Source organism: Talpa occidentalis, unplaced genomic scaffold, assembly GCF_014898055.3.
Source record: "Talpa occidentalis isolate TD23 unplaced genomic scaffold, MPIMG_talOcc4v2.1 talOcc4.5, whole genome shotgun sequence".
NCBI lineage: Eukaryota > Metazoa > Chordata > Mammalia > Eulipotyphla > Talpidae > Talpa > Talpa occidentalis.
Window position 1 is genome coordinate 104,689,145 of NW_023604861.1, and position 15,352 is coordinate 104,704,496.

General features: G+C 40.4%; 1 protein-coding gene across 6 annotated transcripts in view; it reads right to left on the reverse strand.

Annotated features, from left to right (window-relative positions):
* The window catches only part of TGFBRAP1 (transforming growth factor beta receptor associated protein 1), a 60,418-nt gene that overhangs the window by 24,407 nt on the left and 20,659 nt on the right, over window positions 1-15,352 (reverse strand). For all 6 annotated transcript variants that reach the window (XM_054701988.1, XM_054701987.1, XM_037528036.2 and 3 more), the window contains 2 exons: window positions 9,327-10,028; window positions 364-558 (listed from right to left, as the gene is read on the reverse strand). In XM_054701988.1, the coding sequence (XP_054557963.1) occupies window positions 364-558; window positions 9,327-10,014 (883 nt within the window). In that variant the 5' untranslated portion in view covers window positions 10,015-10,028. The remainder of the gene's footprint in view (window positions 1-363; window positions 559-9,326; window positions 10,029-15,352) is intronic.

The window sequence follows — 15,352 nt, forward strand, 5'->3', positions numbered from 1 at the left end:
TCTGAAGGTTTCTTTTAGAATGCAACTGGTTGGCTGACTCCTACTCATCCTTAAAGTTCGGCTCATCTACTTCAAGAAGCCCTCCCTGATAGTTCCCGAAACCCACCCTCTTCTACTCTGCCAATGGCTTTATCTCCTTTCCATCAAACTCTTAAACTGCCATAGCTATTTCTTAAAAATCGATCTTCCTATTAATCTTGAAGTTCCTGAAGTCTGGGGACTATATTACCATCATCGGTGTATCTCCCATGATAAACACAAGGCCTGCCTCCTAATGGACCCTTAATGACATTTACTGAAGAAATATTGTCAATAAAAAGTTGGCACCTAAATTTGACTTAGATTTCTTATGTAAACTAGTACCTTCAAAATCCTGTAGAATGTGGCCTTCCTTAAAGGGCAGGGTCTGCTTCTGCTGCTGATCTAGCATGCTGTGAACTGTGATGAACTCCTCATCGAGTGCTATGACATAGGGAAAGCAAATGGCTGCCCCGATCACATTCTCCGACCAGTGCACAGGGGCTCGTTGAGATATCCCAGCGACTGTGGCAAACATGCCTATAAAATAAACATAGTAGAGTTAGAGGGCCCTTCAGATAACTGCAGATACCCTCTTCCTTTGAGAACAAGTATAAAGGGTTAAGTTGCTAAGACCACAAAATAAAAAACTCATCTCAACTTTTTCTGAGACTCGCTTTCACACACTCAGCAAATCTGAAAGTTTATCAACAACCTTGAGCTGAGCTCCAAGACCAACTGGGAACTGAAAACCCAGAAGGGGGGGGGCCTCACAAAAAGATCTTCAAAACTCCAGTTATCTGAAGTATCTTCTTATTTCCATTATGAAGTGCCCTATGACGGGTCAATGAACTTCAGCCAAGTCCACATTTCTTTGCCCCTAACGTGCTCTTCAACCATTAAAATTGAATTCCTTTGTTCTCAATCCTGGTCCAAAAATCTATAAAACCTTATTTATTTTATCAGGGAGATGGTATCTTTGGACAGGCTACTGTCTGAAGGGTACCAGCCTTGAATAAACCTTTGCTTTCCTAAATCCCTATATCTCTTACATTTGACTTACCAGTGACGAGTAGGCAGACCTAAATACAGAGTCACCATCATTATATTTCAAAAATAGAATGATAATATGCTAGATGTGTGAACAACCGTACATTTTATTGTTGTGAAGAGAACATATGTATTTACCTCCAATTAAAATAAGGTGAAAAAATGTTTACATATGTTGACAGGAAAGCACACGTCCTCACAGGTGGGGAAAGGTTACTTTCAAAGAATTTAAGCTTTGTAAGCACTTTCCATATCCACTGCTTCAAATCTTCCCTTACAAATTCATTCAACAAGTATTGCTCAATGGATACTGAATATAATTCATTTAAATATTTATCAAACATCTATGATGTACCAGGCATTCTATAAGGTGTCTTATCAGGAACTGTCCCTGCTCAGAGTTATAGTCTAATTTTGGAAACACATACTCTATAAAACAGGGATAGAATCAATTTTGCAATTCAAGACAGACTATTACTAAATGTTTGTCAATAATAACCTCCATATTAAATGACAGTTTATCCATCTTGTACATCATAGTCATTTTCACATGAGCTGTATGTAGTCCAGAAACTGTGGTTACCCACATTAACACCTTCACCAAGTAAAGTCGATCCACTTTAACTTAGTTTTCAAAGTAGTTGATGTAAATAAAACACCTTTAAAAACAACATGATGTCAACAGCAAATAGATGCTACTGCAGTAGACAACTGGTTTCTACTACACACAACAGAGAAAGGGTAAGTAGGAGAAAAACAGAAAATGATAGCGCAAATCTGTTAAAACAAAGTACCTAAAAATATCACATGAGCAAAATTGCTAAACTTGTGAAATCATTGATCCTTCTCAATTTTCTGTGGTTGCAAAGACTGAAATGCTGAGAACTTATCAAGCACAAATGTAGTTCTCTTCTTATAAATCAAGATGTTCGGGAAAATGGGCATCTTGAATGGAGTCACACCTGTACCTGCTTTGCTCTTGCCTGACACTCAGAGGCCCTCCCTGCAGAATGACACTAACAGTACTTTTTTGTCCCTGCTTAGCATTTTAAATACTGCATCTTGGCATTGAAATGGCACCAAACTGAAACTGTGCCACAATGACAAAACAATGAGTGTCAGTGTGTAAGAGTGTGTGTGACTCCCCTAAAGGAGTCACAGTTGCCTATTTTGAACCAGACTTTCATAGTAAGTGAAAATTATTTAAAATCTCTCAAATTCATTATAAAAAAAACCTAACAACTCAATAGAAAAATAGACAAAGGATACAAAACAGTAATTCATAGAAGACAAAATGCTAACAACTGACAAATTTGTTAAGAGATTTCTATCTTCACTAGTAACCAAGAAACACAAATTTAAAGGACAAAAAATAACCAAGTTTTACCTGTCACATTAGCCAGTTTGTAAACTTATAGTCCTGAGTATTAGAACAGTGTAAGGAAAACTTTTGGCAGAATAGTTTGTTATTATCTATCCAAACTGTACATTTACACTTTATTTAGTGAGTCTACTTTCAAACTGTCCAAATGCTAAATACAAGGATGACACAATTTTAATAGCAGTGTGTTAAATATAATGCCCTAAAAGAGTATATCAACAATAGGGGAAAAAAACCAAACCTAATGTATTAACCAAGTATGTACAAAAAGAAAAACTATAAATTTGCATTAGCCTCAACTTAAATTCAACAAACATTTACTAGGTATTTATTATATGGCAAACACTGAGTTTGGTACTGAGAGACTTAGAGACACATGAAGGGGTGTAGGGAAATACATAAAGAGTCACAATACAAGAGATATAAAGCAGGGATTTAGAAAGGTCTACAGGGCTCTGGAAACCCTATGGGTAGGTAAAGTCCTGACAGAGCTGAGTGATCAGGGACAGTGGCCTGCAAGGAGCAGGTGACACCAGGACTGATGGGCCTCTGGCAATAAAAAGAGGAGGGTCCCTTGGGAGGCAGAGAAGTGGGGGTTGTCTTTGGAACCCAGAATGCATGCAAATACCATATACTGCATAAAGGAGGTTGGAAAGTTAAGTCAGAAGCACTGGACCTGGACATGCAGGCTGAAGAGAGCAGCCTGTCACAGGATCACAGATGTTTTAGAAGGGTCAGTGTGGAGGCTGTGGTGAAGGAGGGACTCAGACACTGTGTGTGGTGGTGGGGGACAGCCAGCTACTCACGATCAGGAAAGACAGGGCTGGAGAGCCAAAAGAGGAGTAACAGAAGTGCCTCAAGGAAACTGACACGTGACTCAGTGGAGCAAGAGAAAGGGTGAGTCAAAGGCTACCACCATGGGGCTGTTAGCCTCAGGATTAGGAGGACAGGGCTGACTCTGAAACAAAACAGGGCTCAGGATACCAGTTGCTGAGGAGGCAGCGTGCACTCGGCAACACTTGGGAGTCACAGGATTTGGGACAGGGGAGACTGCAGTTCAAGTGCTTTCTCAGAGGATAAAAGGTTCCTTCCTGAGGGGAACGGGTTGTTCCATGGAGTGCCCTGAAAGCCAGAGGCAAATACAAGATGACATAAGAGGAAATGTTTCTGCAGAACACAGCCATGGTCTGGAGAAGATCTTTTGTTCTAATTCCTTTCCAGAGGAGATAAGAAGCCAAAGAGCTCAATGGAAATGTGGAAAACTACCCCAGATGCCTCAGCACTAAGAGATAAGACTGAACAATACTGAGGTGGGACAATGTGCACAACTGAAGGGAGGCTGGGCAGAGAGGACGCAATTGAAGTCTGAATTAACCCAACAATTGTTAACACCTATGTTTCCACCTGCATTAAAGATGCTAAAGGAGACAAACAAATACAGAGCTATGGGAAGCATTAAGAATCTGAAATTAAGACTGAGCTTTGCAGGAGGAAATTAAGCTAGCACTACCTTTAATTTTTCATGCGTTTGGAACCAGCAAGCTAAAAAGAGTCTAAAAAGAAAAGAAAAACAAATCAGGGGCATCATGCACTGTGTGGCCCTCCTTACCCAGGTGTTTGGCAAAATATACACTCATAAAGGGACAGGCATGGAACAATCCTGAGGATTCCTCTGAATTTCTGGTCAAATAGCCACATATGGCACAACTCTCATGGGAAAGTAGCCTTATCCTGGAATTAAATAAACCAGGGTCACCACATTTGTGCACAGTTAGACCCAAGAACTGTGAATGTAGGGGTGCCGACGTGAATGTTCTTGAAATAAAAAGTATGGAGCCCAGAGATCAAGAATAGACATGCTACAGAGAAAGAAAAGCAGATTTCACTAGGACAAAAGAGCAGAGTACTATCTGGCAATTGGGGGGCCCAGGTGAAGTTGTATAAAGTGCTGTAGGATACACTTGGAACACAGAGAACTGTTATCCACACCCTATTATCCACCACTCTATTGTTTCTATTATAGTATATCCTCACTTAAGAAATCCATAGGTTCTTGGAAACTATAAGTGAAACAGTGCACAACAAAACCAACTTGATATAAGCAAAAGTTAAGTTCCTACAGTACAAAAACATCACCAAACTTCTAACAGACTCAAAACACTTGTAAAGTTAAAAAATCATTTGTATTCATTTGTTCTTTCATTCTGCAACTGGCTTATTTTAGTTCAGGAGCTCTGGTGGTCAGAGGACAACTCAGAAGCTCAGGGCACAAGGCAGGACCCTATGGTGGGTGGGATGCTCTTCCATCACAGGGCACACTCACCCACACTCATATCTACTCTGACTGGGATGACTGTGAGGCCTGTTACTGATCATGCACATCTTTGGGATATGGGAGGAAAATAAGAGCACCCGGAGAAAACCCAGGCAGACCTGGGGAGGCCATGCAAACTCCACATTGACAGTGGCCCTGCCAGAAGCAATCTTTTTTTCTGATCAACATTTTAACAAAACAGCAATGAATGAAACATCACTCAAGAACCTGCTATACCGCTGAAGGAGTGTAAGTGCTGTTAATATGCAAATGCAACAAATATGTAAATGGTACACCTTCAGCCACCACTAAATTCATTGTACATCCTCTAAAATACCATCAACCCTCTTATTTGAGTTGGGAGAAGGTGCTGTGTGAAGTGAGGAGTAGCTGAATTATTTGCATTCTTCAAGACGCATTATCAAGGGGTAGAAATAAAGTTATAATGCTCAATTGTACTATGAAGTTTTCAATCAAGAATTCTTTAAAATAGTAAAATTTGAACTAGGTAGAAAGGTAAGCATCATTTCTCATGACATAGAAATGGACACAGGTAATCCTCAAGGAGACAGTAAGATGAAAATACATAGCTTTCAAGTTTCATGGGAAATTTGTTTTCATTCTAGCAATCTGAACTTAATTTCTGAGATCATACAATGATGGTGGTGTAATATTACTATGTTGTTCAGAGAATCTGTGTATAGATGATGTATAAGAGGCTGATAGATGATCTTCCAATTTGCTTAAAATTGTACTTCTTACAAGGAGAACAATTAAGAAGGTTGGTTCATTTTGCATGCTGTCCATGGAGTTGAAACCTAGTAAGCCTGGAGAAAATGCATCCTAAATATGACTGCCTGTCACTTTCCTTCAATCATAATATTAAAACTAACAAAATTATACTCCTTTACATAAATGGTTACACATGAATAGGCAAACAGACTAATGGAACAAAACAGCACATCCAGCAATAGACCCAATGGCATGAGGAAATTTAGTGTACATTGAAAGCAGACACTAACCCGTGAGGAAAAAATGGACTCTTTCTAATCAGTTTGTTGGGATAACGGTCAGCCAGCCATATAGAAAAAGATCAAATTAAATCCATTTCTTTACTATAATGAACTCTGACAACATACTGTATCTAGCCTGTTGGCAATGTGAAGGGAAATATTTACTGGGGAGAATATAAAATAGTACAACCTCTGTCAAGGAGAATAGGCAATATCTAGCAAAATTCATAGACATCCCACTTCTAGAAAGTTGCCCATAGAGTGAAAGATAAGTCCCTATAAATATCATAAGACTGGAAAAATCCAAATGCCCACCAATGGGGGGTCTAATTGAATAAATTATAGTACCCCCACAAGACCAAGTAGCCCACAGATATAAAAACAAATGATAACTATCCCTATCTTATGCTGTGAGGTGATCTCCACAGTATCTTGTGCTAAGTAAAAAGCTAAGAAAAAGGGAGATACAAATATTTACGTATTTGTTTATATTTTTAATTTAAAAATAAAAGGATAAGTCATAGAAATGAAGGTTATCCATGGGGGATAGAGAGAACTCTCTAGGGGATAGGCTGTAAGTTCTTTGAGTCTGCCTTGCATTACTGGCCTGACATGGAAACTTGCAAATATTTATATAATGAAAAAATAAAGCAATTTCTAAAATTCTAAAGTAAATTTAAGCAAATCCACCTAACTGTACATACAGTTGCTGGTATAACCACACAGAGTGATTTATTTAAAATAGTAATGTGACTGTAAGTTCCTAATAGGTTACATATAGTCTAAGGTCAAAGAAGTATAATCAACGTTCTCTCAGTAACTATATTGTGGGAATAGCAGTGCTGACTTTATTATTCTGTTCTGTGTAATGTGAGACAAATCAATAGAATTATCATGCTGGGGTAGTCATTTACTAAGATTTTTGGTGTGATCAAAGGGAGATCTGGGTTTATAAACAGATGAGATCAATGGCCTGCAGCCCGGATTTTGAATTGGTTCTATCAATGTGATCTCATAATGAATTTCATCTTTAAAAAATGCACACTTCCTCTCCTGCACTGCTGGTGGGAGTGCGAACTGGTACCACCACTATGGAGAGCTGTGTGGAGATTTCTGGACCTACTAAACATAGAGCTTCCATATGATTCAGCAATTCCACTCCTAGGTATTTACCCAAATGACACAGAAACAGTAATTCCAAAGGGCACCTGCATGCCTATGTTTATAGCAGCACTATTTACAATAGATAAGCTATGGAAACAACTCAAATGCCCAAAAATAGATGACTGGATCAAAAAGATGTGGTATATACACACAATGGAATATTACTCAGCAATCAAAAAAGATAAACTCATACAATTTGCAGCAACATGGATGGAACTGGAAGGGATCATGCTCAGAGAAATAAGTCAGAAAGAAAAAGAAAAATACCGGATGGTCTCACTCATAGCTGGAATTTAGAAAACCTAAATAAGAGACCAGGAAAAAGACTAATCAATACAAAGTAATAAATTAGGGCCTCCCTGGTGGCGCAGTGGTTGAGTGCTGGCCTGCGAAGCTGCCTGTGGCCTCTGCAGCGCCAGTTCGATCCCCAGTCACAGGCGAGGGTCCCACATCACATGCAGACCTCTCCTGCCGCCCACTGCTCCCCTCAGCAGTGTACTTCATCAATCTGCCTGTTCTGTTCCCCGCTCTGGCTCTGGTGAATTCTCTCACCCTCCCGCGCTTCTGACTGTACCCAGTGCTTGTATAAATAAATAAATCTTAAAAAAAAAAGTAATAAATCGAAATCAACAAGCAACTATAAACCAGAGACACACTATGGGGCGGGGGTGGGGGGTGGGTGGAGGGAGGGGCGGGGAGAGGAAGAACTAGAGTCAAAATAAGGAGGGGGGTGCAATTGTATGGGGAATATAACCAAAATGAAAATGCTTGCATTGTGCAAAGATGAAAAATGATGTAAGAATTAAATATACAAAAAAAAAAAAAAAAGCACGCTTCCTAGCTTTGTTTACTGAAGAGGCCTTCAGATGATGAACCATAAGAATCTTGAGCACCCAGATTGTGGCTTCTTAACATTGGGGGTCTTGGAGAAACAGTTAGAATCAGATCAAAGACAGGAAACTCAAGAGGTGAACCTGGAACACCTTGTTATATCAGAAGGCAAGATGGCTATCAAAGTTCAAGGGTCACATAAAAGGGGCTCAGCAGTAAGCCTGAATAGACTCTCACCCAGAACAGATGGACCAAAACATGTCATATCTCTTTAAACCCACTTGGAGTAAAGAATTTTTTTTTTCAAAAATTAAAAATCTGAGCTATCAAGACATGACAAGACATGAAGAAGGCTTATGTGCACCTTGCACAGTGGACAGACCAGTGAGAAGAGGTTTCATACTGCATGATTCCAACCACATCACACCAGAAGACCAGTGTCCACCAGATGTTGAGAGCATGACTAGGTGGAGCACAGAGGATTTTTAGGGTATTGAAAATATTCCATATTCTATTGTAATGGTTAGTACATATTATTATTCATTTTCCCAATCCCATAGAATTAAAGTGACCCCCTAATGTAAATTATGGACTTTGGGTGACTCTGAATGTCCATGTAGGCTCATGGATTATAACAAATGGCCCACTCTGGGCAGGATGTTGACATTGTGGGAGACTGTGAATATGTGGGGGCCAGATGGTAATATAAGAACTCCAATTTCCAGTCAATATTGCTATGAGCCTGATCTAAAAAAAAAAGTCTCTTTAAAAAAATTAAGTAAAAACTAAGAAGTAAATAACTTCTGATTACAAGAACATGTGCTTGTACACATAACTTTGAAATGAGATGGCCACACCCAAACTGTCTAAGGCTAAAGCACTCCTAGCTCTCACAAGACTCCTGTACTAATTCTAACCTCAGTCATACACAACTCACAGAAAACAGCCCAGATATTACTGAGGTTAACAACGTCGATTCTTAATTTTGATAGGGCAGCGCCGATTATTTCATAAGTCCATACAGAGAGGTCAAACCCCCTTCAAGGCTCTAGCTACCAAAACTTTTTGGTGGGATGAAATTGCAGTCAATAAAAGAAAAAATCAAGGACACAGCACTGAAGTCTCTAGACTTGCAAATACCCAGTAAGTGAGCTACTTCAACTCCTTTCTAGAATGCATAGTAATAGTAAGCAACGAACAAACCCACCCATTGGGGAAATTGAAAAGAGAGAATTATATTTTTAGTTATTTACTTAAAGGAATTTTCTCCTTAGAGCCATCTTCAGGTTCTACTTTCACACAACATAAAACTAGTTTTGAGACTGGCCTATTTTTATTCCATTAACCCCACATTCACAAGACAGTATCAGGAAATTTTAGTAAACAGTGGCTATGCAGTTACATGTTCCCACATTATTGTTAGTGCTGACAAATACTTTTCACGACTCTCCATTTTCACAACTAAATTTCTCTCTCAGATTTCAGCATAAATTCAAGGAGATGATGCAAAGAGAAAAGGCAGTGGGAAGCAGAGACACTAATGCATCCTGCTCACCCAGCCCTCCGGGGCCCGCCAGCAGGAACTCCTGTCTCCCTATCCTCTTGACAATCGGGTGCTTCTCCTCGCTGCAGTAAGGAAACAGGTCCTGGGCAACACCCGTGTTGTAGTTCAGTATGATGTACTGGGTGGTCAGGGCCAGGCACAAGAAGTGGCCGTCCACAGCCACGGCCAGGGGCTGCTCCGGCGTCGACACCTCCCTGACGATCTGAACTCGGTCCTCATACACCAAGAACACCTGGATGGTTCTGCGTTTGACAGAGATGATGCAGACTTCCACACAAAACGGGTCGCCGCTCACAGGGTTCTCGTTCAAGGCGAAAGCCACGGCCCCCTTGATGCGGGCCCCCGAGGGCACGGGCTCCAGGCTCATCATGTTGACCAGTGTTATGCAGTTGTCACACAGCACCAGCAGCCTGTTGAGGGCTGACGCCGCCCGCAGCTCATTCACTGGCTTCTTGAAACCCAGGTGTCTGTGCAGCTGCTTAGTGGCAGTGAAGGAGGCTGTCCCAGAGGGCAGAGTTTTCTCCTCCAGCAGGAAGTGGTAGATGAAACAGTCATTGGTGCCCACGTACAGGTGCTTGCCGCAGCACTCCACGCATTCTATGTTAACACGCTCCTTGTCGCCCATCAGCAGCTCCCGCTCCACAGCAGAGACCAGTGTAAAAGCCTTGGTGCTCATCATGTCTGCCGGCTGATCTGAGGGAGGGAAAAGAAAAAAAATCCAGGGTCATCAGAGATCCGCAGAACCATTCCAGTCACAAGAAATCAATTCCTCAGCTATCTGGTAACAGAAAATCATTCAACACTGTTTTAAACATTTTATTTTATTTTTATTTTTATTTCAAAATTTTCTTTATCTTTTTTTTAAAGATTTATTTATTTATTTATGTATTTATTTATGTATTTATTTATTTATTTATTTATGCAAGCACTGGGTACAGTTAGAAGCGCGGGAGGGTGAGAGAATTCACCAGAGCCAGAGCGGGGAGCAGAGCAGGCAGAAGGACCGAAGTACACTGCTGAGGGGAGCAGCGGGCAGCAGAGAGGTCTGCCGCCATGTGGGACCCTCCTCCGGTGGCCGGGGAGCAGCCGGGGATCGAACCAGCGCCTCAGAGGCCGTGGGCAACTTCGCAACCCAGTGCTCAACAGCTGCGCCACCGGGGAGGCCCTGTTTTAAACATTTTAAAGGAAAGAAAAGATTTCCCACTTGGTCTCCTCCTGCCAGACAAGGGGGAGACCCAGAGGAAAGCTTCTCACTTAGGGCTGTCCGCTTGTTCTCCACAGAGCTGAGATTTACGTGGCGTTTCCTTACATTGTCCTAGAGGAGACAAGCATAGGTATTCACTCATACGACATCATGATAAAAAGATTTTGGAGGCTGGAATCAGACTTTTGGTGGTGAAATTAATGTAGTATATACAGATAGTGATTTGTGTAAATGTACATCTATGTTATAAAACAACATCGTGTCAGTAAAAAATTAAGAAAAAATATTTCAGAAAAAGGAAAAAATGATCTTCATGGTCTTCGCCTAAATTTCTCTAGTCACTGGATTTTGCATTTACGTGAACGTGGGGGTACAACTACGTCATGTTGTTCAATCCTGCCCTTGGCAGCTTGCCAAAAATACTGAAGTAGGAACCACACCTTGAATTCCTTGGTGTACTTCCCAATGAAGCAGGTATTTGGCTCCTAGAGTAAATACTGTATTTGGCTCCTAGAGTAAATAATGTTGATGTGGAATAGTGATGATGTATCTCGAATCTCCAAGGCTTTCAGGGGGAGAGCTGGGAAATTCAGTGGGATTGGGAGAAGGTTAGCAACATGTCACATAATAGATGACACTCCCTGGGAGAGAGACTGCCCCATACTCTAACCCTTAACTTTCTGCTTCTTTTCAAAAGAACTCTAGTTTCACATGCCACAAAGTCAAAGGTAGTAGAAATGGACAGCATGGCCATCCTTGATCTCACAGCTGGAAGGCAGGCTCACCTGGTAATCTCTGGGGAGAGGAGACTGTATAGCTCTAATGAGACTGATGAAAGTTGGAGGGAGTCTGGCTGGCTGGATAGTCTATCATGTCAAGTTATCCAAAAATAGGTTTCCTCATGTGAGAATAAATTCCTTACTCCTTTGAGACATTCCAGCAAAGGCTGGAAGACCTCTTGGGAATATTCAAGAGTCACATATCAGCAAAGGGAAGGAATCAAGTAATGTCTCAGGTGCCTTTCAACTCAAAGATTTTTAGAACTCTACAATTTCTAGTATCCTTTGACAACTGGGGCAGTGACTGTTACACACAAATTTCCCCCCTCAATAAAATCCCAGGAAGGAAGGTATCCAGGTCTGGGGATGATACCATCAGAGTTCCTTCTACTCCTTTCTGTCATTTACTAGCTATGCGACCTTGGGAAACTCAGTTTCTCCATGCCTCAATTTCCTTATCTGTAAAATGAGTCTAATTAAGGGCACTTAGTTCAGACATTTCTTTGAGGATTAAGTAAATTATGTAAAAAGCTTACTATCTTGCACAGCCCTCAGTAAAATCTGATTTTCAAGATTATGATTAATGTGTCCCTCTAAGACCCTGGCCGACTTTACATTTTATTTCCCAAGGTGGACACCAACAGATGAAACAACATTCTCTTCTGCCTTTAGCTATGGTTAACCTGTCTCCCTCCTCTGAAAGACAGACTGAAATGTAAGTCAACACACTCACACACAATCCCTCCCCCATGCAGCTCCATACTCACTCACAAATGCTCATCTCCACAGAGACAAGGAAAAGAGGTGGGAAAGTGAAGTTGTGAGGAGAGAAGGCATCAAAGATGAGCAATCGTGCCCAACTATCTGGGGGTTTAAAAGGCCCACAACTCCAACTCCAGGGACCAGGGGAAGATTATGGTTGGGTAAGAACTTGTGCATACTTTTAATCTCTGACACAAACAAGTTTTAGACACCACCATCTATTTGTCATGGCCAAACAGTATCACCAAGTCCAACCTAGATGCTATTGTTTTCCATTTAAATGCTAATGAATAAGACCTAGATATTGAAGTGTAGACTTGGAAACATCCAAGTCTGTGAAAGCAAAGTAATAATGAAATGCTTCTTTCATTGAGTGATCAGTCAGGGCTGTCTTTTAAAATGGTAGGGTAGGGCCTCTCCGGTGGCGCAGCGGTTGAGCGCTGGGTTGTGAAGCTGCCCGCAGCCTCCCCGGCCACTGGAGGAGGGTCCCACATGGCGCGCAGACCTCTCCTGCCGCCCGCTGCTCCCCTCAGCAGTGTACTTCGGTCCTTCTGCCTGCTCTGCTCCCGGCTCTGGCTCAACAGAGAAATGAGCTTCAGGCACTCATAATCAAACTCTTCTTCTTTAACTTTTTAAAATGTATGTGGTCCATAATTCCAGCCTCTGTCTTCATTCAGTATAATGAAAAAACTAAGCACATTTGTAGTAAAGAATATATGGAAAGAACTAAACACTTCACGTGTAGTCTCAGTAGTGGGATGGGCAGAGAAGGAGGGTGGTATGAAAGAAAAGCATTTGGTTTCTTAAAAAGTTCTAATTCTATAATATTTTGAAAGTACAGTATTATTTCATTACCTGGTACTTACAGTTACTTAAGTCTTGCTAAAGAAAAGTTTCCTACTAGGACTTTAAATAAAGGGCCTGCTCTAATAATTAAATAGTAACTTATAAAAAGCAGGAGAGTGATGTCAGCATTATGATGATACACAATGTTCCTCTTTCTCATCCCTCTTTTTAAGCAGTAAATTAGACATTATCCAAGAACAAAATCACCTTGTGGGATCTACCACTATATGCCAAGAGGCTGGGAAGAATCATGCCGCCCTATACATATGGTAATAATACAGTAATAGTCAAACAGAACTTAGCAAGGGCTGTAAAACCAGTGGAGCCAGCAAATCTTCCCAAACCAGTCTCACCACAGTGGAAAAAAAAACAACAAAAAACCTGGAGAATTCTGATCTGGGCAGATATGCATACAAGAGAGAGAATTTGTAGGAGTCCAGTCTTCCTGGGGGCAGATTCCAGCATGCCATTGAAGCAAAAAAAAGAAAAAAGAAATATATGAGTTTGATCACAGCAGAATAGGGGTTAAGAAAAAATTTTCCACTGCCAAATGACTCCAAGCAAACATTGCAAGGGGCTGGCTGACTTATCCTGAGGTGGTAACCTCCCTCATGGGGGAAAATGACAGCAGTGAATGAGTAGCTGGACACCCAAGTTATGGGAGACTTGGCTGAAGAAACCTATTTCTCTTCAGGAAACAGGACCTGAGATATTGAGGGGAAATCTCCATGATTTGGGTAACAAAGGACATTGGGAAAGAGGCAATTAATAATCTCAAAAGGTATAAAAGGTATTGTGTACAGTAGTAAGCCTACCCACAGTCCCGTGAGAGTTCCATACCCAGTAGCTCCCTACTCAATCAACAATCACCCTCAGTGTCCACGTGCTAAACCCATATCTCCCCACACTCTGCAGCTCACTTCTTGGGTGCATTTCTCTGGATGGCTGGAGAGTGAGCTCCAGTAGACTGGGAGCACCCTTAGAAAACTGTGGGCCTAGGAAACCATAAACTTGAATTACAGCATCACCTTTGGAAAACAAAAGAGAAGTTTCCACTAGCCAGCCTGGTGAGTTGGAAATAAGCAGAAAAGACATAATCGCAAAAGATTTTGTCACAAGACGGGCCAAGAGAATGGAGCAGATTACCCTAGCTGAAGGCAACTAATGAAGATTTACAGTGTCTGTTACTTCAAATGAGACAGCAACACAAAACTACCAGAAACACAAAAGATCAAGAAAACATGACATCATAAAGAAAAAATAATAATTCTCCAATAACTGAGCTCAAAGGCATGAAATTAGTGATCTAATTGGTAAGGAATTTTTTGAAGAAACTCAACAAGCTATAAGAAAACTAAACAAAATCTTGAAAAATATATATGGTCAACAGGAGATTTTTACCTTTTATCTAAAAGATAGAAATCATGAAAAAGACTCAAACTCTAATGAATGCAAAATAAAATAGGGAGCATAATGAATGGAAGATAGAATAAGTGAGTCAGAGGCTAGGAATTTTGAAACAGCCAATAAAAGGAGAACAAAGAAAAAAGAATGAAAAAGAACAAAGACATCTGGCATGAGCTAAAGGGATTCTACAACAACAACAACAACAAAAATATTATAATAATTGGGATGATAGAAGGAGAAGAAGGAAGGGTTGAGAAAATTTATTTAAAAGAAGTAACAGTTGAAAATTTACCAAAACTGGAGAAATTAGAGATTCAAGTTCATGAAGCTAATAGATTACTCTATTATCTCAATGCAAAATGACCTTTTTAAAGATACACTATAACAAAATGAAAAGATTAAGGATAAAGAAAAAATTCTAAAAGCAATTAAGGCCTAGAAATTATATACAAAGGAACCTCCCATTAGGCTATCAGCAATTAGTTAGTAGGAACCCTACAGACCAGAAGATTGTGGAATGACACATTCAAAGTGTTGGGGAAAAAAGTTACCAGTCAAGAATATTGAACATTCTATCTGGCAACTTTGTCCTTCAGATAATAAAGAGAACTACTTTCCTAGACAAACAAACGCTGATGGAGTTTATCACCCCTAGACTTGCCTTGCAAGAAATGCTGAAAGTTCTTTAAGTTAAATGATCAGCAACAATGAAAACATATAGAAGTATACAATACATACTGGAAAAGGTAAATATATAGTCAAACTTAGAAAACTTCATATGAAATGTAATGGTGTCTCAGTTGCTTACTTATACTTCAAAGACCGAATCAAGACTACTGAAAATAGTGGCCCAACTATAATGTGTTAATGAATAATAGAAAAGGAGATAGATAAATGATCAAAAATATGAAAGAGGGAGAGTAAAAGAGTAAGATTTTTAAGACTATGAGGTTCAAATGGATTATTTTATCTCTAGATGTCTTATGTAAGCCTCATTGTAACCACAAAGTAAGACCTAG